This window comes from Ranitomeya imitator, chromosome 7 (genome assembly GCF_032444005.1).
Source record: "Ranitomeya imitator isolate aRanImi1 chromosome 7, aRanImi1.pri, whole genome shotgun sequence".
NCBI classification, from domain to species: Eukaryota; Metazoa; Chordata; class Amphibia; order Anura; family Dendrobatidae; genus Ranitomeya; species Ranitomeya imitator.
The window spans coordinates 6,236,380-6,263,479 of NC_091288.1; the positions used below are offsets into that span (position 1 = coordinate 6,236,380).

Sequence of the window (27,100 nt, forward strand, 5' to 3'; positions counted from 1 at the left end):
TGCACAGAACAATAAGTCCACAACAAGTGGACTGAAATGAGCAAAGCCAGAACTTATCTTAGCAGAACTGGTCAGGAAACCAGGAGAATCCAAGCAGAGATGTGAATCCAGCCAGAAAACATTGACAAGTGGCATAGGCTGAAGACTAGAGCCAGGTTAAATAGTAGAGCCAGGAGAGACGATTAGTGAAAGCAGCTGCTAAAGCTAAACCCAAGGAGCAGCAGTTCCACTCAAAACCACCAGAGGGAGCCCAAGGGCAGAATTCACAAAAGTGCCATTTACAACCACCGGAGGGAGCCCAAGAACGGAATTCACAACAGAGAATAACCCTGGTGAGAAACCTTGGCTACTCAGTAACGCCCTCTCAAATTCCAGGCTGCCAAATGGAAGCATTTCACCTGAGTGTGGGTCACTGGTCCCTGGGTTAACAGGTCTGGAACTTCTGGCACAATCCATGGGTCTGTTAATTCAGGGGTCCCCCAACTCCAGTCCTCAAGGCCCACCAACATGTCATGTTTTCAGGATTTCCTTAGTCTTGCCCAGGTAATAATTGCATCACCTGTGCAATGCAAAGGAAATCCTGAAAACATGACCTGTTGGTGGGCCTTGAGGACTGGAGTTGGGGACCCCTGTGTTAATTACATCTGCCTTAGAAGGGAGAACCATGGCCTTCTTGGCAAGAATGGAGCTATGAGTATTATTTTTGCTCGGTCTTCTCTGATCTTCCGGACTACTGTTGGAATCAATACCTCCATAGTATTAGCAGGGCATCAACTGCAAAGGGATGTTCTCTTGGGTTTAGGGAGCAAAATTTTTTGACTTTTTTTCTTGTGTGAGGTGGCAAATAAGTCTATTTCTGGTGTACCCCAGGCTTGTATTTGTTGGAACACCTCGGGGTTCAAGGACCATTCCCCCTGTCTCAGACCTCTGCGACTCAGGAAGTCTGCCTGTGTGTTTTCTACACCCCTTATGTTTAGTGCTGTGAGGGACGACAGGTGTTGTTCTGCCAACTGGAAAAGTAGATTTGACACCTCCATGAGGCCCCGGGACCTCGTCCCCCCCTTGGTGATTGATATAAGCCACCACTGATCAATTGTCCGTCATGATTCGAGTATGGCGGCCCTACCGCCGTGTTCAGCACGAAGGTCCCTGTCAGGACAGGAAACACAACTGACGCGACAGAGGTACCCCCCTTTTATTTTCAGTAGGGTTTCCTGTCCTGACTTTGCGGATCCTCTCTCAGGTGTGCCGTCATGGGGGAAGGGAAAACATTGAAATGTGTCCAGGAAACTCCCCAGATCTCAGTCCAATAGAGAATCAACAAAAAAGGCTGCATTCATGATAACCTCCGAGCCCTCATAAGACAAGAACCAGCGGCCATCAGTCCGTAATTAACCAGAACCAGCATGGGTTTGTAGAAAACAAATCATGCCAGACTAATCTAATTGCCTTCTAGGATGGAATCACTGACTGGGTGGATCAGGGAAATGCGGTAGATATAGTATATCTCAACTTCAGCCAAGCATTTAAGTATGTCATACTTATTGAAAAAATGACCAAGTATGGGATTGACAAGGCTACGGTTAGGTGGATTCATACCTGGCTCAGTGATTGTACTCAAGGAGTGGTGATAAATGGTTGCATATCCAACCGGAAGAGTGTTTCAAGTAAGGTACCACAAGGCTCTGTCCTGGCCCGAGTGTTGTTCAACATTTTTAAAAAATGATCTAGATAATGGAACTGAAGATAAACTAATCAAATTTGCCGATGATGCAAAGCTAGGAGGGATAGCTAACACTAGAGAAGACAGAAAGGATTCAGAAGAATCTAGATAAGCTTGAACAATGAATAGCAACTAAATACAATGGTATTTAACAGGGAGAAATGCAAGATTCTCAATCAGGGCAAGAAAAACGAAAATGACATCTGTAGAATGGGAGGAATAGAATTAACAGAACATGTGAAAAAAAACTTGGGTATACTAATGGATCACAGACTGCACAGGAGTCAACAGTGTGATGCAGCAGCAAAAAAGGCCAACACAGTATTAGGATGTATTAACAGAAGCATACAGTCCATCTAGATCACGTGAAGTAATTATCCCCCTCTACTCCTCGTTGGTCAGACCTCTTCTGGAATAGTGGGTCCAGTTCTGGGTGCCACATTTTAAAAAAGACATTGAAGAACTAGAGCAAGTTCAGAGAAGAGCGACCAGGTTGCTGACGAGACTGCAAAGTATGTCCTACGAGGAACGGTTAAAGGATCTGGGAATATTTAGCTTGCGAAAAAGGCTAGGAGGAGACTTAATAGCTGTCTAAAATATCTGAGACTCATTAGCACATGAAAACACGAGAATCAATGGAATGAAACTGAAAGTGAGAAGATACAGATTAGTAACATAGTAACATAGTTAGTAAGGCCGAAAAAAGACATTTGTCCATCCAGTTCAGCCTATATTCCATCATAATAAATCCCCAGATCTACGTCCTTCTACAGAACCTAATAACTGTATGATACAATATTGTTCTGCTCCAGGAAGACATCCAGGCCTCTCTTGAACCCCTCGACTGAGTTCGCCATCACCACCTCCTCAGGCAAGCAATTCCAGATTCTCACTGCCCTAACAGTAAAGAATCCTCTTCTATGTTGGTGGAAAAACCTTCTCTCCTCCAGACGCAAAGAATGCCCCCTTGTGCCCGTCACCTTCCTTGGTATAAACAGATCCTCAGCAAGATATTTGTATTGTCCCCTTATATACTTATACATGGTTATTAGATCGCCCCTCAGTCGTCTTTTTTCTAGACTAAATAATCCTAATTTCGCTAATCTATCTGGGTATTGTAGTTCTCCCATCCCCTTTATTAATTTTGTTGCCCTCCTTTGTACTCTCTCTAGTTCCATTATATCCTTCCTGAGCACCGGTGCCCAAAACTGGACACAGTACTCCATGTGCGGTCTAACTAGGGATTTGTACAGAGGCAGTATAATGCTCTCATCATGTGTATCCAGACCTCTTTTAATGCACCCCATGATCCTGTTTGCCTTGGCAGCTGCTGCCTGGCACTGGCTGCTCCAGATAAGTTTATCATTAACTAGGATCCCCAAGTCCTTCTCCCTGTCAGATTTACCCAGTGGTTTCCCATTCAGTGTGTAATGGTGATATTGATTCCTTCTTCCCATGTGTATAACCTTACATTTATCATTGTTAAACCTCATCTGCCACCTTTCAGCCCAAGTTTCCAACTTATCCAGATCCATCTGTAGCAGAATACTATCTTCTCTTGTATTAACTGCTTTACGTAGTTTTGTATCATCTGCAAATATCGATATTTTACTGTGTAAACCTTCTACCAGATCATTAATGAATTTGTTGAAGAAAACAGGTCCCAATACTGACCCCGTGCGGTACCCCACTGGTCACAGCGACCCAGTTAGAGACTATACCATTTATAACCACCCTCTGCTTTCTATCACTAAGCCAGTTACTAACCCATTTACACACATTTTCCCCCAGACCAAGCATTCTCATTTTGTGTACCAACCTCTTGTGCGGCACGGTATCAAACGCTTTGGAAAAATCGAGATATTCCACGTCCAATGACTCACCGTGGTCCAGCCTATAGCTTACCTCTTCATAAAAACTGATTAGATTGGTTTGACAGGAGCGATTTCTCATAAACCCATGCTGATATGGAGTTAAACAGTTATTCTCATTGAGATAATCCAGAATAACATCCCTCAGAAACCCTTCAAATATTTTACCAACAATAGAGGTTAGACTTACTGGCCTATAATTTCCAGGTTCACTTTTAGAGCCCTTTTTGAATATTGGCACCACATTTGCTATGCGCCAATCCTGCGGAACAGACCCTGTCGCTATAGAGTCCCTAAAAATAAGAAATAATGGTTTATCTATTACATTACTTAGTTCTCTTAGTACTCGTGGGTGTATGCCATCCGGACCCGGAGATTTATCTATTTTAATCTTATTTAGCCGGTTTCGCACCTCTTCTTGGGTTAGATTGGTGACCCTTAATATAGGGTTTTCATTGTTTCTTGGGATTTCACCTAGCATTTCATTTTCCACCATTAGATATTAGAAAAAACTTTTTGACAGTGAGGGTGATCAATGAGTGGAACAGGTGGCCACGAAAGGTGGTGAGTTCTTCAATGGAAGTCTTCAAGCAGAGGCCGGACAGACATCTGTCTGAGATGGTTAGTGAATCCTGCATTGAGCAAGGGTTGGTCACGATGACCCTGGAGGTCCCGTCCGACTCTGACATTCTATGAATTCTATGATCTGCCCACTAGCCGATATCCAGCTGTCTGGGCGAATCACAGAAGTCTGGAGAAAAAAGGGCAGCACTACCAATATTGAGGTTTTACAAAAACATAAAAACTGATGGAATATTTATAATTGTTCGTCAGTAACCATAGAAACCGTGACTAAAAGAACGAATAACACTGACAAGTTTTAGATTTCGCAAAGCTTGCTGCCACGGCTGTATATTTATATCTCCACCAGGAGGTGCTGTGCCCACAAAATCTCTGTGCATTTTCCCAAATTAACTTATTACCCCAAAAATCTAGCATCACCAAAAGAATAAGACGCACGTATGGAGATAGGGGAGACAAAAAGCAAATCTGCAAACTACCCCCAACATTACTGGCTGCTCCACATCTAATCTACAGCTGAGAACCAACAGAGGAAAAACCGAATATAAGTCATGACACCATAAACAAGGGGTGAAAGATAAAACACCTTTATTAAAGCAATTGGTGAAATGGTGCCACAACTAATGGAGGTGCCCGCACATACAAAGGAATAAATGAATGGAAAGTAAATGCATTAAAAAGTACAGCACAAAAACATGTAGGACAACTGATAAATCAAAGAGATCAATGGATGGGACCACCAGAAATAAAGTAAAGAACAGATATTTCTGATAGTCAAATCATCAGTATAGATCAAAACAAAACGTAATTAGACTTAATGCATAGGAAATAGTATATGTAAATAACAATGTCACATGTAGCAATAATGGGTGATAATCAAATGTTGTGATTACATGTGATGTATTCACCAGGAAGGCATGGAGTCATATAGCAGGTGGACAGGATCAATATATACAGTACAGACCAAATGTTTGGACACACCTTCTCATTTAAAGATTTTTCTGTATTTTCATGACTATGAAAATTGTACATTCACACTGAAGGCATCAAAACTATGAATTAACACATGTGGAATTATATACTTAACAAAAAAAGTGTGAAACAACTGAAATTATGTCTTATATTCTAGGTTCTTCAAAGTAGCCACCTTTTACTTTGATGACTTCTTTGCACACTCTTGGCATTCTCTTGATGAGCTTCAAGAGTTAGTCACCGGGAATGGTCTCCCAACAATCTTGAAGGAGTTCCCAGAGATGCTTAGCACTTGTTGGCCCTTTTGCCTTCACTCTGCGGTCCAGCTCACCCCAAACCATCTCGATTGGGTTCAGGTCTGGTGACTGTGGAGGCCAGGTCATCTGGTGTAGCACCCCATTATTCTCCTTCTTGGTCAAATAGCCCTTCCACAGCCTGGAGGTGTGTTTGGGGGTCATTGTCCTATTGAAAAATAAACGATGGTCCAACTAAACGCAAACTAGATGGAATAGCATGCCGCTGCAAGATGCTGTGGTAGCCAGGTGTGTCCAAACTTTTGGTCTGTACTGTATATATGTGGGCACACAGGGTAAAGAGTGCCACTGCATTCACCTGTACAAATAAAGAAGGCAATCCAATCAAAGGGTCAAATAGAGACGTGAAGCAGTAATATTACCTGGTGAAATGCTGTATTGGTGCGGCACACGTTTCAGACAGCATCCTTCATCAGGGATACGTATCCTGTCCATGTACTGTATTCCACCATGCCTTCCTGGTGTATACATCACATGTAATCAAAGCATTTGATTATCACCCATCATTGGTACTGTGGTAGAGCGCCTCACTCATCTGGACACAGAGGTATATCAGGAACACCGTCTCTTTAAGAAAAATGCTTGGTTTATTGTATCAGCATAAGCCAAGCTTAAAAAGTAAACACAGCCCTCTGGGCAAAACAAAGAAACAAAAGAAAGAAACACAGTCCTTTTCCTAGCGGGATCAGACCGCTAACTGACAGCAATGTGCACGGTTCAGTTAGAGCACATAACTACCAGGAGTCCTATCTCTCCAAGACCCACTGAACACTGAAAGCTCTGCCTGTCAGCCATTTAAGTCCTCACCTTGTGACTCCATCATGTCATTGATCACATGATTCTGACATCACACAGGTCCTGGCAGTTTTCAGGAGGAGATACATGGACATTCTCCCTCTCGCTCTATGAATGTCTACTAAAACCAGCCCATCGTATAACTTTATATATACCATCCCAACATGCAGTGCTGGAGGAAACTAATCTGGTTTTACATCACTGATGCGATCATGCGCAGTGACACGTATCTCCCCTCCATCAATTCACCAGTGGCTCTGTCACAGTACATATGATATCCTTGTTATTTACATAAACGCTTTCCTATGCATTTAATCTAATTAGGATTTATTTTGATATATACTGATGATTTGACTATCACTATTATCTATTCTATACTTTATTTCTGGTGGTCCCATCCATTGATCTCTGATTTATCAATTGTTTCTACAGGTTTTTGTGCTGTTCCTTTTAATGCGTTTACTTTCCATTCATTTATTCCTTTGTATATGCGGGCACCTCCGTTAGTTGTGCCACCATGTCACCAATTGCTTTTAAATATATACTAGATGGTGTTCCGATTCTAACGCATCGGGTATTCTAGAATATGCATGTCCACGTAGTATATTGCACAGGCCACGTAGTATATTGCCCAGCCACGTAGTATATTGCCCAGCCACGTAGTATATTGCCCAGCCACGTAGTATATTGCCCAGTGACGCAGTATATTGCCCAGCCACACAGTATATTGCCCAGCCACATAGTATATTGCCTAGTCACGTAGTATATTGCCCAGCCACATAGTATATTGCCTAGTCACGTAGTATACAGCACAGAGCCACGTAGTATATTGCCCAGCCACGTAGTATATTGCCCAGTCACGTAGTATATTGCCCAGTCACGTAGTATATTGCCCAGTCACGTAGTATATTGCCCAGTCACGTAGTATATTGCCCAGCCATGTAGTGGGGACCATATCCCTGTTAAAAAAAAAAAAAAAAAAAAAAAAGAATTAAAATAAAAAATAGTTACTTACTCGCCTTCCGAAGCGGATCGAAGAGGTTACCGACGCTCCTCGCGCGCTCCAGTCTGAAGAGTGCATTGCGGTCTCGCGAGATGATGATGTAGCGGTCTCGCGAGACCGCACGTCATCATCTCGCGACACCGCAATGCATGGAGCGGTCACCGGGGCGTCGCGAGGAGCATCGGTAACCGGCCGCTTCGATCCGGGGGCTTCGTAAGGCAAGTTTGTAACTTTTTTATTTTTTTTTAATATTTTTAACATTAGATCTTTTTACTATTCATGCTGCATATGCAGCATGAATAGTAAAAAAGTTGGTCACACAGGGTTAATAGCAGCGTTAATGGAGTGCGTTACACTGCGGTCAACGCTGCCATTAACCCTGTGTGAGTGCTGACTGGAGGGGAGTACGGAGCGGGCACTGACTGCCCGGAGGAAGGAGCGGCCATTTTTCCGCCAGACTGTGGCCGTCGCTAATTGGTAGCGGCAGCCATGACAGGCAGCTGGCGAGACCAACCAGCGACTTGGATTCCATGACAGACAGAGGCCGCGACCAATGAATATCCGTGATGGACAGAAAGACGGAAGTGACCCTTAGACAATTATATAGTAGATATATATATCTTCTAGTATATAATTGTCTAAGGGTCACTTCCGTCTGTCCTTCTTTCTTTCTGTCACGGTTATTCATTCGCTGATTGGTCTCGCCAGCTGCCTGTCATGGCTGCCGCGACCAATCAGCAACGGGCACAGTGTGGAAGAAAATGGCGGCTCCTTACCCGCAGTCAGTGCCTGTCGCCTGCATACTCCCCTCCGGTCACCGCGGCGCTAACACAGGGTTAATGCCGGTGGTAACAGACCGCGTTATGCCGCGGGTAACTCACTCCGTTACCGCCGCTATTAACCCTGTGTGTCCCCAACTTTTTACTATTGACGCTGCCTAAGCGGCATCAAGAGTAAAAAATGTAATGTAAAAAAAAAAAAACTGCTATACTCACCCTCGGTAGTCGCTCGCGCTGGCTGCCATCTTCCGTTGCTGGTTCCGGTGGCAAAGATGGTATGGGAGAAGGACCTGCCATGACGTCACGGTCATGTGACCGCGATGTCATCACAGGTCCTGCGCTCATACCAACCCTGGGACCGGAAGCTGCCGTGGACTACAAGGGCTCCCTCGGAAAGGTGAGTATATGTTTATTTTTTATTTTTTAACCTGTGACAAATCTGGCTGGGCAATATACTACGTGGCTCTGTGCTGTATACTAAGTCACTGGCCAATATACTACGTAACTGGCCAATATACTACGTGGCTCTGTGCTGTATACTACGTCACTGGGCAATATACTACGTGGCTGGGCAATATACTACGTGGCTGGGCAATATACTACGTGGCTGGGCAATATACTACGTGACTGGGCAATATACTACGTGACTGGGCAATATACGTGGCTGGGCAATATACTACGTGGCTGGGCAATATACTACGTGGCTGGGCAATATACGTGGCTGGGCAATATACTACGTGACTGGGCAATATACGTGGCTGGGCAATATACTACGTGGCTGGGCAATATACGTGGCTGGGCAATATACTACGTGGCTGGGCAATATACGTAGCTGTGCAATATACTACGTGGGCTGTGAAATATACTACGTGACTGGGCAATATACTACGTGACTGGGCAATATACTACGTGGACATGCATATTCTAGAATACCCGATGCGTTAGAATCGGGCCACCATCTAGTATATATAATATATAAAAAATAAGGCAGCACTCCTTTTCTTCAAGTGAAAATCTGTGTTTTAATTCAGACCCACATGGCACAAACACAGATTTTCACTTGAAGAAAAGGAGTGCTAACTTATTTTTTTCTTCCTCTTGGATTTATGCTTAGTGGATGGATTGCAATTAAGGCCTGTGCGCCCGAAAGGCATTTATAGTGTGCTGTTCCACTATGTATGTATATTGACTATATGGGTATGTGCACACGTCAGGATTTCTTGCAGAAATTTTCCTGACAATAACCGGACAGTTCTGCCAGAAATCCGCATGGGTTTTTTTCGCGTTGTTTGACACGGTTTTTACGCGTTTTTTCCCAAACGCATAGAATAGCGGGAAAAACGCAGAAAATCCACAAAATGAATGAACATGCTGCTTTTTTTTACCACGATGCGTTTTTTTTCGCGGAAAAAAAACGCATCATGTGCACAAAACATGCAGAATGCATTCTAAAGGATAGGATGCATAATGTATGCGTTTTTAATTAGTTTTTATAGCGTTTTTATCGCAAAAAAAACGCAAAAAAAAAACAAAACGTGTGCACATAGCCTATGTATTAATGAAGCACCAGTTGATATACAGTGGGTACAGAGTTGTTCTGAAGCCGCTCCTTTGTTATTTTAGCTGCGTGCTTAGGGTCTTTGTCTTGTTGGAGGGTGAACCTTCAGCTAAGTCTGAGGTCTAGAACACTCTGGAAGAGGTTTTCATCCAGGATATCTCTGTACTTGGCCTCATTCATGTTTCCTTCAATGGCAACCAGTCGTCCTGTCCCTGGAGCTAAAAAACACCCCCATAGCATGATGCTGCCACCACCATGCTTCACTGTGGGGATTGTATTGGGCAGGTGATGAGCAGGGCCTGGTTTTCTCCACACATTCCGCTTAGAATTAACTATTACTATTTCTCATAGTCTGGGAGTCCTTCATGTGTTTTTTAGCAAACTCTGTGCTGCTTTCATATGTCTTGCACTGAGGAGAGGCTTCAGTCAGGTCACTCTGCCATAAAGGCCCGACTGGTGGAGGCTGCAGTGATAGGTGACTTTGTGGGATTTTCTCCCATCTCCCTACTGCATCTCTGGAGCTCAGCCACCGTGATCTTGGGGTTCTTTTTTACCTCTCTCACCAAGGCTCTTTTCCCACGATTGATCAGTTTGGCTGGGCGGCCAGGTCTAGGAAGACTTCTGGTGGTCCCAAACTTCTTCCATTTAGGCTATGTGCCCACGTTGCAGAATATAAGCAGAATTTTCTGCTTCAATTCTGCATACCCTTGGCAGGAAAAACGCATGCGGATTTAGATGCGATTTATACTCGTTTTCACCACTTACTTACCGCGTTTTCCATGCAGATTTCTAATGCATGTCTATGGGTGTGGAATTGCTGCAATTCCGCAAAAATAATGAACATGATGCGTTTTTTTCCGCGATGCGTTTCCGCCGCGTAAAAAAAACGCAGCTTGGGCACATCAATTGTGGAATGCATTAAAAATTAATGGGATGCTGCTTGTAAGTGTTTTTTACGCATTTATGCCACAGAACATTGCGGGAAAAATGCTTAAAAAAAAGCAAAGGGGGCACATAGCCTTAAGGATTATGGAGGCCACTGTGCTCTTAGGAACCTTGAGTACTGCAGAAATTCTGTTGTAACCTTGGCCAGATCTGTGCCTTGCCACAATTCTGTCTCTGAGCTCCTTGGCCAGTTCCTTTGGCCTCATGATCCTCATTTGGTCTGACATGCACTGTGAGCTGTGAGGTCTTATATAGACAGGTGTGCGCCGCTCCAAATCAAGTCCTATCAGTTTAATTACACACAGCTGGACTCCAATGAAGGAGGAGAACCATCTCAGGGAGGATCACAAGGAAATGGACAGCATGGGACTTACATATGAGAGTCTGAGCAAAGGGGCTGAAGACTTATGACCATGTGATATTTCGCTTTATCTTTTTTAATAAATTTGCTAAAATTTCTACATTTGTTTTTTTTCAGTCTAGATGGGGCGCAGAGTGCACAATAATGAGAAAAAATATATATATTTTTTTAATTTACTAAATGGCTGCATTGAAACAAAGAGTGAAAAATGTAAAGGGGTCTGAATACTTTCCGTACCCACTGTATATGCATTGCTCTTGTTCAGTTTGTTCTGTTTTCTAATCTACAGCTGCAGGACGGGAGGATTATAGTAACATGATATGTTGGTCAGCTGTGCATAATCCACACAGATAATACCAGCCCATAATCTATAAGGCCTGTCCCACACGTCCAGATAATTCCGGTACCAGAATTATCCGTGTCCGTGTGCTCACGTGGCACATCAGTGTGGCACACGTGCGGCATCCGTGTGCCGCCTGAGGACCACACGGACCGTGCAGGAGAGACAGCGCTACACTAAGTGCTGTCCCCCCTGCGTGGTGCTGAAGCCGGCATTCATCTCTTCTCCTCTGCAGGAGAGAAGAGATGAAAGATCAAGTTTTTGTTATTTTTTGTTAAAAATAAAGTTTGCTGGTGAGCTCCCGCCTCCCATCCCCCGTGCGCCGCCCGGCCCCTTGCATAGAAATACTCACCCAGCTCCCGCGATGTCTCCTCTCTCCTCTCAGCGCTGGCAGCTTCTCCTGTATGAGCGGTCACGTGGTGCCGCTTATTACAGTGATGAATATGCGGCTCCACCCCTATGGGAGGTGGAGCCACATTCATCACTGTAATGTGCGGCACCACGTGACCGCTCATACAGGAAGAGCTGCGACGCTGAGAGGATGGAAGCGCCGAGGGAGCTGGGTAAGTATTTTAATGCCAGCGGGCGGGCGCACAGGGGGTTGGAGGGGGGAGATTACCGGGAACTTTATTTTAAAAACAAAAAAAAAAAAAAAAAAAAGATTTTTCATTCCTTCTCTCCAGCGAACGCTGCTTGAGAGAAGAAATGAATGGGGCTTCAGCACCACAAGCTGGGGGGACAGCGCTTACAGTAGCGCTGCCTCCTGCACGGCACACGGACTGCACACGGACAGCATCCGTGTGCTGTACGTGTTTTACACATACCCATTGACTTTAATGGGTCCGTGTGATCCGTGCGTTTCCACAAACTCTGACATGTCTCCGTGTTTTTCAAACGGACACACGGTCTGTGAAAACACGCTGACATGTGCAGAGACACATTGATTTTAATCTACATGAGTCAGTGTCTTCGGTACGTGAGGAAACTGTCACCACACGTACCGGAGCCACTGACGTGTGAAACCGGCCTAAGGGTGTGTGCACACGGTCAGTAAATGGCAGCACATGTGCATCCAAAGTGCTGCTGGCTTTTGAATGCAGGTGATTCCGCATGTGTTCATTGAACTGTGCGGACTAACCGAGCTCAATACATTGTACGGGTGATATTTATCTTGTTGAGAGGTGGAGGTTTTACACCGCTCCATCCGATGCTCGGCATAGTGCTTGGTTGGTGATGTGTGGCTGCATGCAGCTGCTCGACCCGGCGGGGGCACAGTGTTCGTGCTGATGCCAGAGGAGTTCTGGACTCTGCAGTTATGGGGTCAGCAGAGCGATAGTGACTTATCTGCACTCTGCTTCTCAACACTCGGCCCCCCGCTCTGTAACGTTACGGGGTCTCCACTTTGTGGCTGAGTTGCTGTGGTTCCTTCCATTACTCAGTAATGTCACTCACAGGTGATGGGGAAGATTCAGGAGGAAGAAATGTCATGGACGGACTTGTTACCCAGGAGGCTTATATTACAGGACCGCGCTGGTATCAGGGAGCTGCGCACCACCGGGCGTTCTATCATATCGTAGTAGTGGTGATTGCATGGGAGGGAGCAGAGGATATACACTGGGGCCTAATGGAGGGTCCAGAGTTTACTCAGTAATAGGTGGGAGCCTGGTTCTCATACACCAGGAGGACCTGGGCTGTATGTTATACACCAGGGGGTGACTAGGCCAGATATTATACACTTTGGGGGAGTTGTGGCTGGATATTATACACCTGGGAGGCGATGGGGCTGGATGTTATACTTCGGGGATGATAAAGCCAGATATTATACACTGGGGTGATGGGTCTGGATAATATACATGGGGGGGAGGGATGATGGGGCTGGATGTTATACACGGGGGGTGATGATAGGGCTGGATATTATACACCGGAGGCAATGGCAATGGATGTTGTATTCTGGGAGATGACAGGGTCAGGTATTATACACTGGGGGTGATGGGTCTGGATAATATACACGGGGGTGGAGAGGGTGTTGATGGGGCTGGATGTTATACTGGGGGGGATATGAGGCTGGATGTTAAACACAGGGGGTGATGGGGCTGGATGTTAAACACAAGGGGTGATAGAGCTGGATGTTATACACGGGGTGGAGGGAGTGATGGAGCTGATTGTTATACTGGGGGGAGATGAGGCTGGATGTTGTATTCTGGGAGATGACAAGGCCAGATATTATACACTGGGGGTGAAGGGTCTGGATAACATACATGGGGGTGTTGATGGGGCTGGATGTTATACACGATGGAGTGGAGGAGGTGATGGGGCGATAGAGCTGGATGTTATAGGGAGGTGATGGGTCTGGTTGTTATACTGGGGGGGTGATGAGACTGGATGTTTTAGGGGGGATGGGGGGTGAAGGGGCTGGATGTTATACAGGGGGGATGAGGCTGGATTTTATACACTGGGGGTGAAGGGTCTGGATAACATACATGGGGGTGTTGATGGGGCTGGATGTTATACACAATGGGGTGGAGGAGGTGATGGGGCGATAGAGCTGGATGTTATAGGGGGTAGATGGGTCTGGTTGTTATACTGGGGGGATGAGGCTGGATGTTATACACTGGGGGGGATGAGGCTGGATGTTATAGGGGGGTGCTGGGTCTGGTTGTTATACTGGGGGGATGAGGCTGGATGTTATAGGGGGGTGATGGGTCTGGTTGTTATACTGGGGGGATGAGGCTGGATGTTATACACTGGGGGGGGATGAGGCTGGATGTTATAGGGGGGTGCTGGGTCTGGTTGTTATACTGGGGGGATGAGGCTGGATGTTATAGGGGGGTGATGGGTCTGGTTGTTATACTGGGGGGATGAGGCTGGATGTTATACACTGGGGGGGATGAGGCTGGATGTTATAGGGGGGTGCTGGGTCTGGTTGTTATACTGGGGGGATGAGGCTGGATGTTATAGGGGGGTGATGGGTCTGGTTGTTATACTGGGGGGATGAGGCTGGATGTTATACACTGGGGGGGGATGAGGCTGGATGTTATAGGGGGGTGCTGGGTCTGGTTGTTATACTGGGGGGATGAGGCTGGATGTTATAGGGGGGTGATGGGTCTGGTTGTTATACTGGGGGGATGAGGCTGGATGTTATACACTGGGGGGGGGGGTTAAGGCTGGATGTTTTAGGGGGGTGAAGGGGCTGGATATTATACAGGGGGGATGGAGCGGATTCAGAATCCGGCATTGAATGATTAGGACGTTGGGAGCAGTACTTCTCTCGTACATATATACTATGTGTGTATAATATATATGTATACTCAGTATCACGCTTCTGTGTCCGGTGATCGTTATTTACATATTTTTAGATACAATGTTTCACTTTTCAGGCATTAAATAGGTTTCTGACCAATCCGATAACAGCGGTAGACTGACAGCCAATCATCTTTGATCAGGGGCGGGCAGTGGGCGGGGCTCGTGCTCTCCGTTCGGTTGAATGGGAGACTACAAAGCCCATATCGGTCGGTGCTGGATCCGGTGCCGCCGCCGCCGCAGTGAAGATCTGGATTTTGCTACTGAATCAAGAATTCTGCTCTGAAATCCGAACAAGATCCAAACAACTGGATCGTGTTTAATCTACAAGGTCAGGTGATCCCACCTTGGCTAAGAGCGATGTGAGGGATCTGGTGCAGAGTGCAGCTGTGGCGCAGAGAAGCCTTCCGTGCTGGCTGCCTGCAGGAGCGGGGGAGCCCGGTGCCTGGAGGAGGCCGGTGCCCGGAGGAGGCCGGTGCCCGGAGGAGGCCAGTGCCCGGAGGAGGCTGGCTGCTGCAGTCATGCCTCCCTCCTGAAGCCTCTGCTGGGGGACGTGCCTTCCCGCCCTCACACTGAGGCACCCTCTGACTGACGATCTGCCAGGGATGGCTCCCATCATCTCCACTGCGCCCATCATCCTCTGTGGATCGGAGCTGATCTCGCCTCTGGGTTAATGTATCGTCTTGTTGGGTTGCTCTGGGATCTGATGATGGATCTTCACAGATCTGAGGCTGGTTCCTGGTGGATTAGAATAGATCGATGTGATCGCTGCTGATCGCTGAACCTTCTCCATATCGCTCTAATTGTGATTGGTGGATTCTGGTGCCAATGGAAGGACAGGGTCCGCTCCTCCCGGAGATCCGTGAGGTTTGGGGCTCCCCCTGAGCGGGTGGCTCACCTGTGGCATGTGACTCGCGGCCCGATATCAGGGGCCATGTCTAGGTCTAACAGTGTGAGCCCACCAGGATTTGGGGCGACAGTCGTACGATCTGGGGCAGAGCACCGATCAGCTTGGGGCGAAGCGGAGAACAGGGCCAATGGCTGCCCCTATTCTAGGAAGAAGACCCCCCGAATGATGGGACTGTGGAGGAGCGAGGAAGACTACGAGCCTCAGCCGGGTAAGAACACCCTGTCGGACAATAAAGTCGGCTTCCGATCCCGGTCGGCCTGGCAGGAGCATGGGGAGGAGAGCAGGAACAACAACCAGCCCCTCCAGAAGCCGGGGGAGGTGAGACCCAAATCAGTGGAGCTGGGGCTGGATGAGAAATCGGGGAAAGACCCCGAGGATGGCTCAGAGTTCCACTTTTCCATGGGGGTCTGTCTGACCAATATCCTGCAGATTTTTAGCTCTAAGAAGTTCCAGTCCGATAAGCTGGAGAAGCTTTACCAGCGCTACTTCTTCAGGCTGAACCAGAGCAGTCTGACCATGCTGATGTCTGTGCTCATCCTGCTGTGCCTGGTGCTCCTCACCTTCCACTGCCTCCACCAGCTCTACCAGGTGCCTTATGTGGTGGTCCTGTGCGTGGCCATGCTGATCATTATCGTGCTCATCGGTGTGTGCAATCGGAACGACTTCCACCAGGACTACATGTGGCTGGCATGTTACACCGTCATCATCGTCATCTTCATGGTGCAGGTGGTCTGCGTCCTTCTGGTGAGACCCCGTAGCGCCTCTGATGGGATCTGGTGGACCGTGTTCTTCATCTACACCGTGTACACTCTGCTTCCAGTGCGTATGAGAGCGGCGGTCCTCAGCGGGATCGTCCTGTCCGCCACTCATCTCGCCATCTCCCTGAAAATCAACGCAAGCGATGAGTTCCTCGTGAAGCAGGTGAGTGCCTCCTCATCTCCATCCATCCCACAGTGTAGGTACACGCCGACCTGAAGACCACATCTACACTGGGACTCTGCGCAACCCAAACCGGTTACTGGCCTGTGACCTGCAGGACAATGGCCAAATAAATCGCATTTCTACACCAGTCGTGCGCTGGCGGGTCTAGCAGAAGATGCAGAAACCATTTTGTTCACCTGACTAAACTGAGACTGGGCAGTGCTAGTTTAGATGGGTGGCACCACCCTTACAGTGATCTACCCCCCAGTAACTACCCATCTCTCAAAAATCACTGTCCAGCTGTTTTGGGGAAAGTGGGGTTATGTTCCTCCTGGCGGCCGTCATGGTAGTCACTCAACTAACCAAGAAACTGACCTAAGAAATAGGTCAGAGCAGTAGGTGGGGAGGTCGCTGACGGGTTTCGCTCACATTGTATATTTATTGTGAGATTCATTGTTTCCATTCATGCCACCGTGCTATATACCAGCTGCCCCTCCTGTATGTCCTCGTCAATGCGTGTTCGTTCACGGTGCCCACCAGTGGCGCTGATGGCAGCGGCGCCTCCAAACTGGACGTGTCCCGGTTCTGATTATACAGTTCGAGGAAACATTTAATTTCTTCCCTTATAAAGGCAGAAGACGATCTGTTATCTGAGCCGATCACGGTCAGGAGGGTCCGGAGCATCCACCATAAAACGGCTGATGTTTGCGCAGAAAGACGCGTGTCTACATAACTGTATGATAGGTATACAACTTTATGCACAAAACGGAGCAGTTCTTAAAGGGCGGTCGATAGCTTTATAAGGTAAATTGTAAAAAAAAAAAAACGAGATATGCACCTGTTGCATTCCCTGATACTTTGGTGGTCCTCTTTTCCATATCTTTGAATCTGTAGGTGGCGCTGACTGCCTTGATGCTGTGGTAGCCCTCAATGCCGCAGCCTCAAATCCTCAGGTGGCAACTGGGCTGGACTGGCCATCTGGCAATTCCGGCAAATGCCAGAAGGGCCTGTCTGGTCGTGGGCCGCCTTGTCTGCTACGTTGTTCAAAAGACCCCCATACTGTTAAGAGTTGTGACTGCACACAAAGTCACTGACTCAGTCACTTCCCCCAGCAGCCACGGGGATCATTAGAAATATTGGTCTTGTAGTAAATGTTCCTTTCCTCCATCCAGGGTAATATTAGTGATATCAGTCTCTAAGAAGCGCAGTAGACCGCACCACCTCCTTCTATTACAGCTGAGCCTTTACGCCTGTAATGGAGATATAACCGCCGGACCTCGGGTGCTCCTGCCGACAACACATGCCAGTAAATCCAATGAAGATAAAGAAAGACAGCACTCACCGATCCTTCCAAGACAGATATCTTTATTGATTCATGATAAAAGTCTTCACGGCCGGGGGTACAGGTATAAAGAGTGCGGCAGGCCTGACGACGGCCGTTTCGCGCCCTCCTGGCGCTTCTACGGGTCAGTGTAAAAGCGCCAGGAGGGTGCGAAACGGCCGTCGTCAGGCCTGCCGCACTCTTTATACCTGTACCCCCGGCCGTGAAGACTTTTATCATGAATCAATAAAGATACCTGTCTTGGAAGGATCGGTGAGTTCTGCCTTTCTTTATCTTCATTGGATTTACTAATATTAGTGATATACCCCATCTGGTTCTTGGGGACAACATTGGCCTGTGTGATGTCACGTGCCAGGACTGAATTTCAGCCCCAGTCCATACCTGGGTGGCAACTACAGCTTCAGCCCTGATAATGTAGTGGTCCTCTGCGACAGCCTTGAATCTTCAGGTTGCCCCCGCTGCCCCAGCTCTGGTGGTTCTCTCTCCCTCAGCTTCACATCCTTAGGTGTCTTCAGCCCTGATAATGTGGTGGTCCTCTGCGACAGCCTTGAATCCTCAGGTTGCCCCCGCTGCCCCAGCCCTGATGCTCTGGTGGTTCTCGCTCACTCAGCTTCACATCCTTAGGTGTCTCCAGCCCTGATAATGTGGTGGTCCTCTGCCACAGCCTTAAATCCTCAGGTTGCCCCCGCTGCCCCAGCTCTGGTGGTTCTCTCTCCCTCAGCTTCACATCCTTAGGTGTCTCCAGCCCTGATAATGTGGTGGTCCTCTGCGACAGCCTTGAATCCTCAGGTTGCCCCCGCTGCCCCAGCTCTGGTGGTTCTCTCCCTCAGCTTCACATCCTTAGGTGTCTCCAGCCCTGATAATGTGGTGGTCCTCTGCGACAGCCTTGAATCCTCAGGTTGCCCCCGCTGCCCCAGCCCTGATGCTCTGGTGGTTCTCGCTCCCTCAGCTTCACATCCTTAGGTGTCTCCAGCCCTGATAATGTGGTGGTCCTCTGCCACAGCCTTGAATCCTCAGGTTGTCCCCGCTGCCCCAGCTCTGGTGGTTCTCTCTCCCTCAGCTTCACATCCTTAGGCGTCTCCAGCCCTGATAATGTGGTGGTCCTCTGCGACAGCCTTGAATCCTCAGGTTGCCCCCGCTGCCCCAGCTCTGGTGGTTCTCTCCCTCAGCTTCACATCCTTAGGTGTCTCCAGCCCTGATAATGTGGTGGTCCTCTGCGACAGCCTTGAATCCTCAGGTTGCCCCCGCTGCCCCAGCCCTGATGCTCTGGTGGTTCTCGCTCCCTCAGCTTCACATCCTTAGGTGTCTCCAGCCCTGATAATGTGGTGGTCCTCTGCCACAGCCTTGAATCCTCAGGTTGCCCCCGCTGCCCCAGCTCTGGTGGTTCTCTCTCCCTCAGCTTCACATCCTTAGGTGTCTCCAGCCCTGATACTTTGATAGTTCTCTCTGCTTCAGTCTAGAATCTTCAGGTGGCCCCCACTGCTTAAGTCACATTTTTCTGGTGTTCCTCCTCATTGTTTACCTGCCAGGCAGTGATGACTTTCCGCACATGCCACAATCACAGCTGAAGTCCTAACAGTCCTCTATGAGGGGTAAAAAAGTCCAGGACTTAGGACTGATAAGTGTAACGTACACTGAAACTGAACTGAACAGGCAGCACGGTGGCTCAGTGGTTAGCACTGCAGCCTTGCAGTGCTGGGGTCCTGGGTTGTAGAAGGATCATCTTTATTCTTATTTGCACAAGGAAAGACTAGAAGCAATGGGATGAAACTGAATGGGAGGAGACACATTAGATATTAGAAAAAACTTTTTGACAGTGAGGGTGATCAATGAGTGGAAGAGACGGCCACGGGGGGTGGTGAGTTCTCCTTCAATGGAAGTCTTCAAACAGAGGCTGGACAAACATCTGTCTGGGATGATTTAGTGAATCCTGCTTTGAGCAGAGGGTTGGACCAGACGACCCAGGAGGTCCCTTCCAACTCTACCATTCTATGGTTCAAACCCCACCAAGGACAACATCTGCAGGGAGTTTGTATGTTCTCCCCGTGTTTGCGTGGGTTTCCTCCGGGTACTTCGGTTTTCTCCCACATTCCAAAGACATACTGATAGGGATCTAAGATTGTGAGCCCCATTGGGGACAGCGATGATAATGTGTGCAAACTGTAAAGCGCTGCAGAATAAAAAAATAAAATAAAGATAAACAATGTAACAAATCCTCATCTGGGGAGCAGGAATTATTATTAGTGTGCGCTCTGTCCTCTGCAGTTGAGAGTGAGCTGGTGATTAATATTGATATGAAATCTGTGCAGAACAGCTGATTACACTGAAGTCTTCAACTGCTGGAGTCCTCACTGTATTGGGCCCAAAAACGGACTTCCTAAAAGGCTGCAGCTGTGCTGTATTATGTAAATTAGGTAAATGTACGGTATTACAGGGGCACTGTATATTGGTGCTGTATGACAAATATATAGTCGTTACTCTATGGGCAGTGTATGTGGTTATTACATGGGTTCTGTGAAGCGGTGTTTCGAGGCTATTTGGTTGGTATTACATGGGCACTGTATATCAGTATTATTTTAGCACAATTTGTAGGCTTACATTTTTTTTGTAGCAGTGTCAATGAGGAACATTTGTCAGGTATTACATGGGTTCTGTGTAGCGGTGTCACGTGGGGACCATTTGGCGGGTATTACAGGGGTTCTGTGTAGCGGTGTCACGTGGGGACCATTTGGCGGGTATTACTTGGGTTCTGTTACATAGTAATTAAGGTTGAAGGAAGACTTTAAGTTGAACCCATAGCCTAAGGCTACTTTCACACTAGCGTTAACTGCAATCCGTCACAATGCGTAGTTTTGCAGAAAAAACGCATCCTGCAAAAGTGCTTGCAGGATGCGTTTTTTCCCCATAGACTTGTATTGACGACGCATTGCGACGGATTGCCACACGTCGCATCCGTTGTGCGACGGATGCGTCGGGCTTTGGCGGACAGTCGGCACAAAAAAACGCTACATGTAACGTTTTTTGCTGCCGACGGACCGCTTTTTCCGACCGCGCATGCGCGGCCGGAACTCCTCCCCCACCTCCCCGCACCTCACAATGGGGCAGCGGATGCGATGAAAATCTGCATCCGCTGCACCCGTTGTGCGGCGCTTACAACGCTAGCGTCGGTAACCTCGGCCCGTCGCAGTGCGACGGGCCGAGCCCGACGCTAGTGTGAAAGAAGCCTAACCTAGCATGCCCTGACATGTTGATCCAGAGGAAGGCAGAAAAAACCCATGTGGCAAAGAGTAAGCTCCACACTGGGGAAAAAAATTCCTTCCCGACTCCACATACGGCAATCAGACTAGTTCCCTGGATCAACGTCCAATCAAGGAATCTAGTGTATATATCCTGTAACATTATACTTTTCCAGAAAGGTATCCAGTCCCCTCTTAAATTTAAGTAATGAATCACTAATTACAACATCATACGGCAGAGAGTTCCATAGTCTCACTGCTCTTACAGTAAAGAATCTGCGTCTGTTATTATGCTTAAACCTTCTTTCCTGCAGACGCAGAGGATGCCCCCTTGTCCCTGTCTCAGGTCTATGATTAAAAAGATCATCAGAAAGGTCTTTGTACTGTCCCCTCATATATTTGTACATTAAAATAAGATCACCCCTTAGTCTTCGTTTTTCCAAACTAAATAGCCCCAAGTGTAATAACCTATCTTGGTATTCCAGACCCCCCAGTCCTCTAATAACCTTGGTCGCTCTTCTCTGCACCCGCTCCAGTTCAGCTATGTCTTTCTTATACACCAGAGACCAGAACTGTGCACAGTATTCTAAGTGTGGTCGCACTAGTGACTTGTATAGAGGTAAAATTATATTCTCCTCATGAGCATCTATGCCTCTTTTACTGCATCCCATTATTTTATTTGCCTTTGTAGCAGCTGCCTGACACTGGCCACTGAACATGAGTTTGTCATCCACCCATACACCCAGGTCTTTTTCATTGACGGTTTTGCCCAGAGTTTTAGAATTAAGCACATAATTATACATCTTATTACTTCTACTCAAGTGTAGCGGTGTCACGTGGGGACCATTTGGCAGGTATTACATGGCTTCTGTGTAGCGGTGTCATGTGGGGACCATTTGGCAGGTATTACATGGGTTCTGTGTAGCGGTGTCACGTGGGGACCATTTGGCGGATATTACAGGGGTTCTGTGTAGCGGTGTCACGTGGGGACCATTTGGCGGGTATTACAGGGGTTCTGTGTAGCGGTCTCACGTGGGGACCATTTGGCGGATATTACATGGGTTCTGTGTAACGGTGTCACGTGGGGACCATTTGGCGGGTATTACATGGGTTCTGTGTAGCGGTGTCACGTGGGGACCATTTGGCGGGTATTACATGGGTTCTGTGTAGCGGTGTCATGTGGGGACCATTTGGCGGGTATTACAGGGGTTCTGTGTAGCAGTGTCACGTGGGGACCATTTGGCGGGTATTACAGGGGTTCTGTGTAGCGGTGTCACGTGGGGACCATTTGGCGGGTATTACATGGGTTCTGTGTAGCGGTGTCATGTGGGGACCATTTGGCGGGTATTACAGGGGTTCTGTGTAGCAGTGTCATGTGGGGACCATTTGGCGGGTATTACAGGGGTTCTGTGTAGCGGTGTCACGTGGGGACCATTTGGCGGGTATTACATGGGTTCTGTGTAGCGGTGTCATGTGGGGACCATTTGGCGGTTATTACAGGGGTTCTGTGTAGCAGTGTCATGTGGGGACCATTTGGCGGGTATTACATGGGTTCTGTGTAGCGGTGTCACGTGGGGACGATTTGGCGGGTATTACATGGGTTCTGTGTAGCAGTGTCATGTGGGGACCATTTGGCGGGTATTACAGGGGTTCTGTGTAGCGGTGTCACGTGGGGACCATTTGGCGGGTATTACATGGGTTCTGTGTAGCAGTGTCATGTGGGGACCATTTGGCGGGTATTACAGGGGTTCTGTGTAGCGGTGTCACGTGGGGACCATTCGGGGGGTATTATGTGTTTACTTTTTAGTGGTGTTATATAAATATATAATAAATATGGTGTTATATAAATATATAAATATATATATATCTAGGCAGTATTAGGGCAACAGTCTACATTTCCCACTGGCCACAACAAGAAGGCCCCCCTACTGCATGTTTGACCTTGTTGTTTCGACATCTGTCCAGATCTCTACAGTAAACTTGGACTGACTATGGGTTGGGGGAGAGCAGGACTATAAACTAATAGATGCTGTAGGAGCTTGGGCGCTGTGGCTGGCACCATGCTGGAGCTTCTGTGGGTCCTACACCCCTGATAAGCTGCAGGATGGGGATACACAATGGCTTCAATCTTTACTCTGACCATCCACATTGGATTTTTACCCAAGTGCTGGACTCTACCTCCGTGGCCCCCAGAGTGCTGGACTCTACCTCCGTGGCCCCCAGAGTGCTAGACTCTACCTCCGTGGCCCCCAGAGTGCTGGACTCTACCTCCGTGGCCCCCAGAGTGCTGGACTCTACCTCCGTGGCCCCCAGAGTGCTGGACGATTGCTCATCCATCGTCTGCGTCTTCTGCACCGTGAGCCATCGCCGGTATGGCATTGGGCATCATCGTTCACTCAGGCTCACAAACGGATATAGAGCCCATCCATTGCCACTCACGGCGTGGATTAGCCCCTCCACGTGTCATGCGGAGTATCAGGAGGGACCGTGCACCTTTTGTATTCAGTGACTTGAAGTGCGCTGCGCCTCCGTTCAGTCCCATATACTGGTATTTATAGACGCAGGAGGTGGAGCGCATTTCCCACCCTCCACATTCTTTTAGGGTGATACAGATGTAGCCAGAATTTCTCCCATACATCTTGATTTCCAAGTTCTCATCCTCAGGATTGTTGTACTTAAAGGGGAACTTCACACATCAGTGGAATTATGTGTTTGTGTTGTGACAAGAGAAATTATGCACAAAGATAAAAGCAATGAAATGTCACTATATAATAGTCTAAGGAGCACTTCCGTCCATCTGTTTGTCTGTCTGTCTGTCACGGAAATCCCAAGTCGCTGATTGGTCGCTGCCAGCCGGCTGCGACCAATCAGCGACTGGCACAGTCCGGCTGTGAAATGGCCGCTCCCAACTCCCCTGCAGTCAGGTCCCGCTCCATACTCCCCAGTCAGCGCACGCCGCCCACATAGCGTTTTAGCAGTCTGTTAACGCTGCTATTAACACTGTGTAACGAACTTCTAACTATTGATGCTTCCTATGCAGCATCAATAGTAAAAAGATATAATGTTAAAAAAAAAAAAAAAAATGGAGCTATTCTCACCTTCCGCCGTCCACCGATGCGCGTGGCGAGGCTGCCGCCATCTTCCGTTCCCAGAGGTGCATTACGAAATTACCCAGATGACTTCACGGTCTCGCGAGACCGCAAAGTCATCTGGGTAATTCCGCAATGCATCACTGGAAACGGAAGCTGATCATTCCTGTATCAGGGATGATGCAAACAGTGATGTCAGAGCATAGGGATGATGCACATGGCAACATAACAGCATAGGGATGATGCGCACAGTAACGTAAGAGCATAGGGATGATGCGCACGGTGACGTCAGAGCATAGGGATGATGAACACGGTGACGTCAGAGCATAGGGATGATGAGCACGGTGACATCAGAGCATAGGGATGATGAGCACGGAGATGTCAGAGCATAGGGATGATGCACACAGTAACGTAAGAGCATAGGGATGATGCGCACGGAGACGTCAGAGCATAGGGATGATGCGCACGGAGATGTCAGAGCATAGGGATGATGCACACAGTAACGTAAGAGCATAGGGATGATGCGCACGGTGATGTGAGAGCATAGGGATGATGCACACGGAGAGGTCAGAGCATAGGGATGATACACACGGAGACGTCAGAGCATAGGGATGATACACACGGAGACGTCAGAGCATAGGGATGATGAGCACGGAGACGTCAGAGCATAGGGATGATGCGCGCGGAGACGTCAGAGCATAGGGATGATGAGCACGGAGACGTCAGAGCATAGGGATGATGCGCACGGAGACATCAGAGCATAGGGATGATGCGCACGGAGACATCAGAGCATAGGGATGATGCACACGGAGATGTCAGCATAGGGATGATGCGCACGGAGACATCAGAGCATAGGGATGATGCGCACGGAGACATCAGAGCATAGGGATGATGAGCACGGAGATATCAGCATAGGGATGATGCGCACGGAGACATCAGAGCATAGGGATGATGAGCACGGAGACATCAGAGCATAGGGATGATGAGCACGGAGACATCAGAGCATAGGGATGATGAGCACGGAGATGTCAGCATAGGGATGATGCGCACGGAGACATCAGAGCATAGGGATGATGCACACGGAGACATCAGAGCATAGGGATGATGCGCACGGAGACATCAGAGCATAGGGATGATGCGCACGGAGACATCAGAGCATAGGGATGATGCGCATAGTGACTTGACAGCACTAGGATGATGCACATGGCGGCATCACATTAGTGAAGATAAAGGAGTTATACAAACCATGATGTTCTAGCACAGGATAATACATTAAATAATATCACAGTGCAAAAAGAATGCAGACAGTGATGTCACAGGAAAGTCATCATGATATCATAGCTCAAGAGTAACATCAGAGCACAGGTCATATGATGTCACAGTGCAGAGATCATGTGATGTCACACGTAGGTATAATGCACACCTGATGTCACACGTAGTATAATGCACACCTGATGTCACACGTAGTATAATGCACACCTGATGTCACACGTAGGTATAGTGCACACCTGATGTCACACGTAGTATAACGCACACCTGATGTCACACATAGGTATAACGCACACCTGATGTCACACGTAGTATAACGCACACCTGATGTCACACGTAGGTATAACGCACACCTGATGTCATACGTAGTATAACGCACACCTGATGTCACACATAGTATAACGCACACCTGATGTCACACGTAGTATAACGCACACCTGATGTCACACGTAGGTATAACGCACACCTGATGTCATACGTAGTATAATGCGCACCTGATGTCACACATAGTATAACGCACACCTGATGTCACACGTAGTATAACGCACACCTGATGTCATACGTAGTATAACGCACACCTGATGTCACACATAGTATAACGCACACCTGATGTCACACGTAGTATAACGCACACCTGATGTCACACGTAGTATAACGCACACCTGATGTCACACGTAGTATAACGCACACCTGATGTCACACGTAGTATAACGCACACCTGATGTCACACATAGTATAACGCACACCTGATGTCACACGTAGTATAACGCACACCTGATGTCACACGTAGTATAACGCACACCTGATGTCACACGTAGTATAACGCACACCTGATGTCACACGTAGTATAACGCACACCTGATGTCACACGTAGTATAACGCACACCTGATGTCACACGTAGTATAACGCACACCTGATGTCACACGTAGTATAACGCACACCTGATGTCACACGTAGTATAACGCACACCTGATGTCACACGTAGTATAACGCACACCTGATGTCACACGTAGGTATAATAATAATAATAATCTTTATTTATATAGCGCCAACATATTCCGCAGCGCTTTACAGTTTAACAGTTTCAAACACAAAAGTCATAAGTAACAACGTTAACCATACAATAATTAAAGCAAAATAAGCCGCCCCTGCTCGTGAGAGCTTACAATCTACAATGAGGTGGGGGAGGTACAAAGCACAGGTTTGTATTTACAATGATGTATTTACAATAATGGTCCAGCCATCTTCAGGGGGTGGGGAATAGATGGGGATAGTGAATGGGCTACACACACACACAAACATAACATAACTTTGATTAGTGAACGTGATAGGCCGCTCTGAACAAATGTGTTTTGAGCGAGCGCCTAAAACTATGCAAATTATGGATGGTCCTAATATCTTGGGGTAGAGCATTCCAGAGGATTCGCACAGCACGGGAGAAGTCTTGGAGTCGGGAGTGGGAGGTACGGATTAGTGCAGAGGTTAATCGAAAGTCATTTGCAGAGCGCAGTGGTCTGTTAGGCTGATAGACAGAAATGAGGGAGGAGATGTAAGGGGGTGCCGCACTGTGGAGAGCTTTGTAGGTGAGAACAAGTACTTTGAATTGTATCCTGTAATGAATGGGCAGCCAGTGTAACGACTGGCGAAGAGCGTACGCGTCCGAGTAACGATTAGCCAGATGGACGACCCTGGCTGCTGCATTAAGGATGGACTGGAGAGGGGAAAGTCGCGTGAGGGGGAGGCCAATTAATAGAGCGTTGCAGTAGTCCAGGCGGGAGAGGATCAGGGC

General features: G+C 47.7%; 1 protein-coding gene across 2 annotated transcripts in view; it reads left to right on the forward strand.

Moving 5' to 3' along the window:
• Nucleotides 1-14,746: 14,746 nt before the first annotated feature.
• Nucleotides 14,747-27,100, forward strand: part of ADCY5 (adenylate cyclase 5) — a 144,604-nt gene continuing 132,250 nt past the window's right edge. Inside the window, exon 1 of one of the 2 annotated variants that reach the window (XM_069732603.1) lies at nucleotides 14,747-16,374. In XM_069732603.1, coding sequence (XP_069588704.1) covers nucleotides 15,478-16,374 — 897 coding nt within the window. In that variant the 5' untranslated portion in view covers nucleotides 14,747-15,477. The remainder of the gene's footprint in view (nucleotides 16,375-27,100) is intronic. The other variant, XM_069732604.1, reaches the window with a different exon arrangement.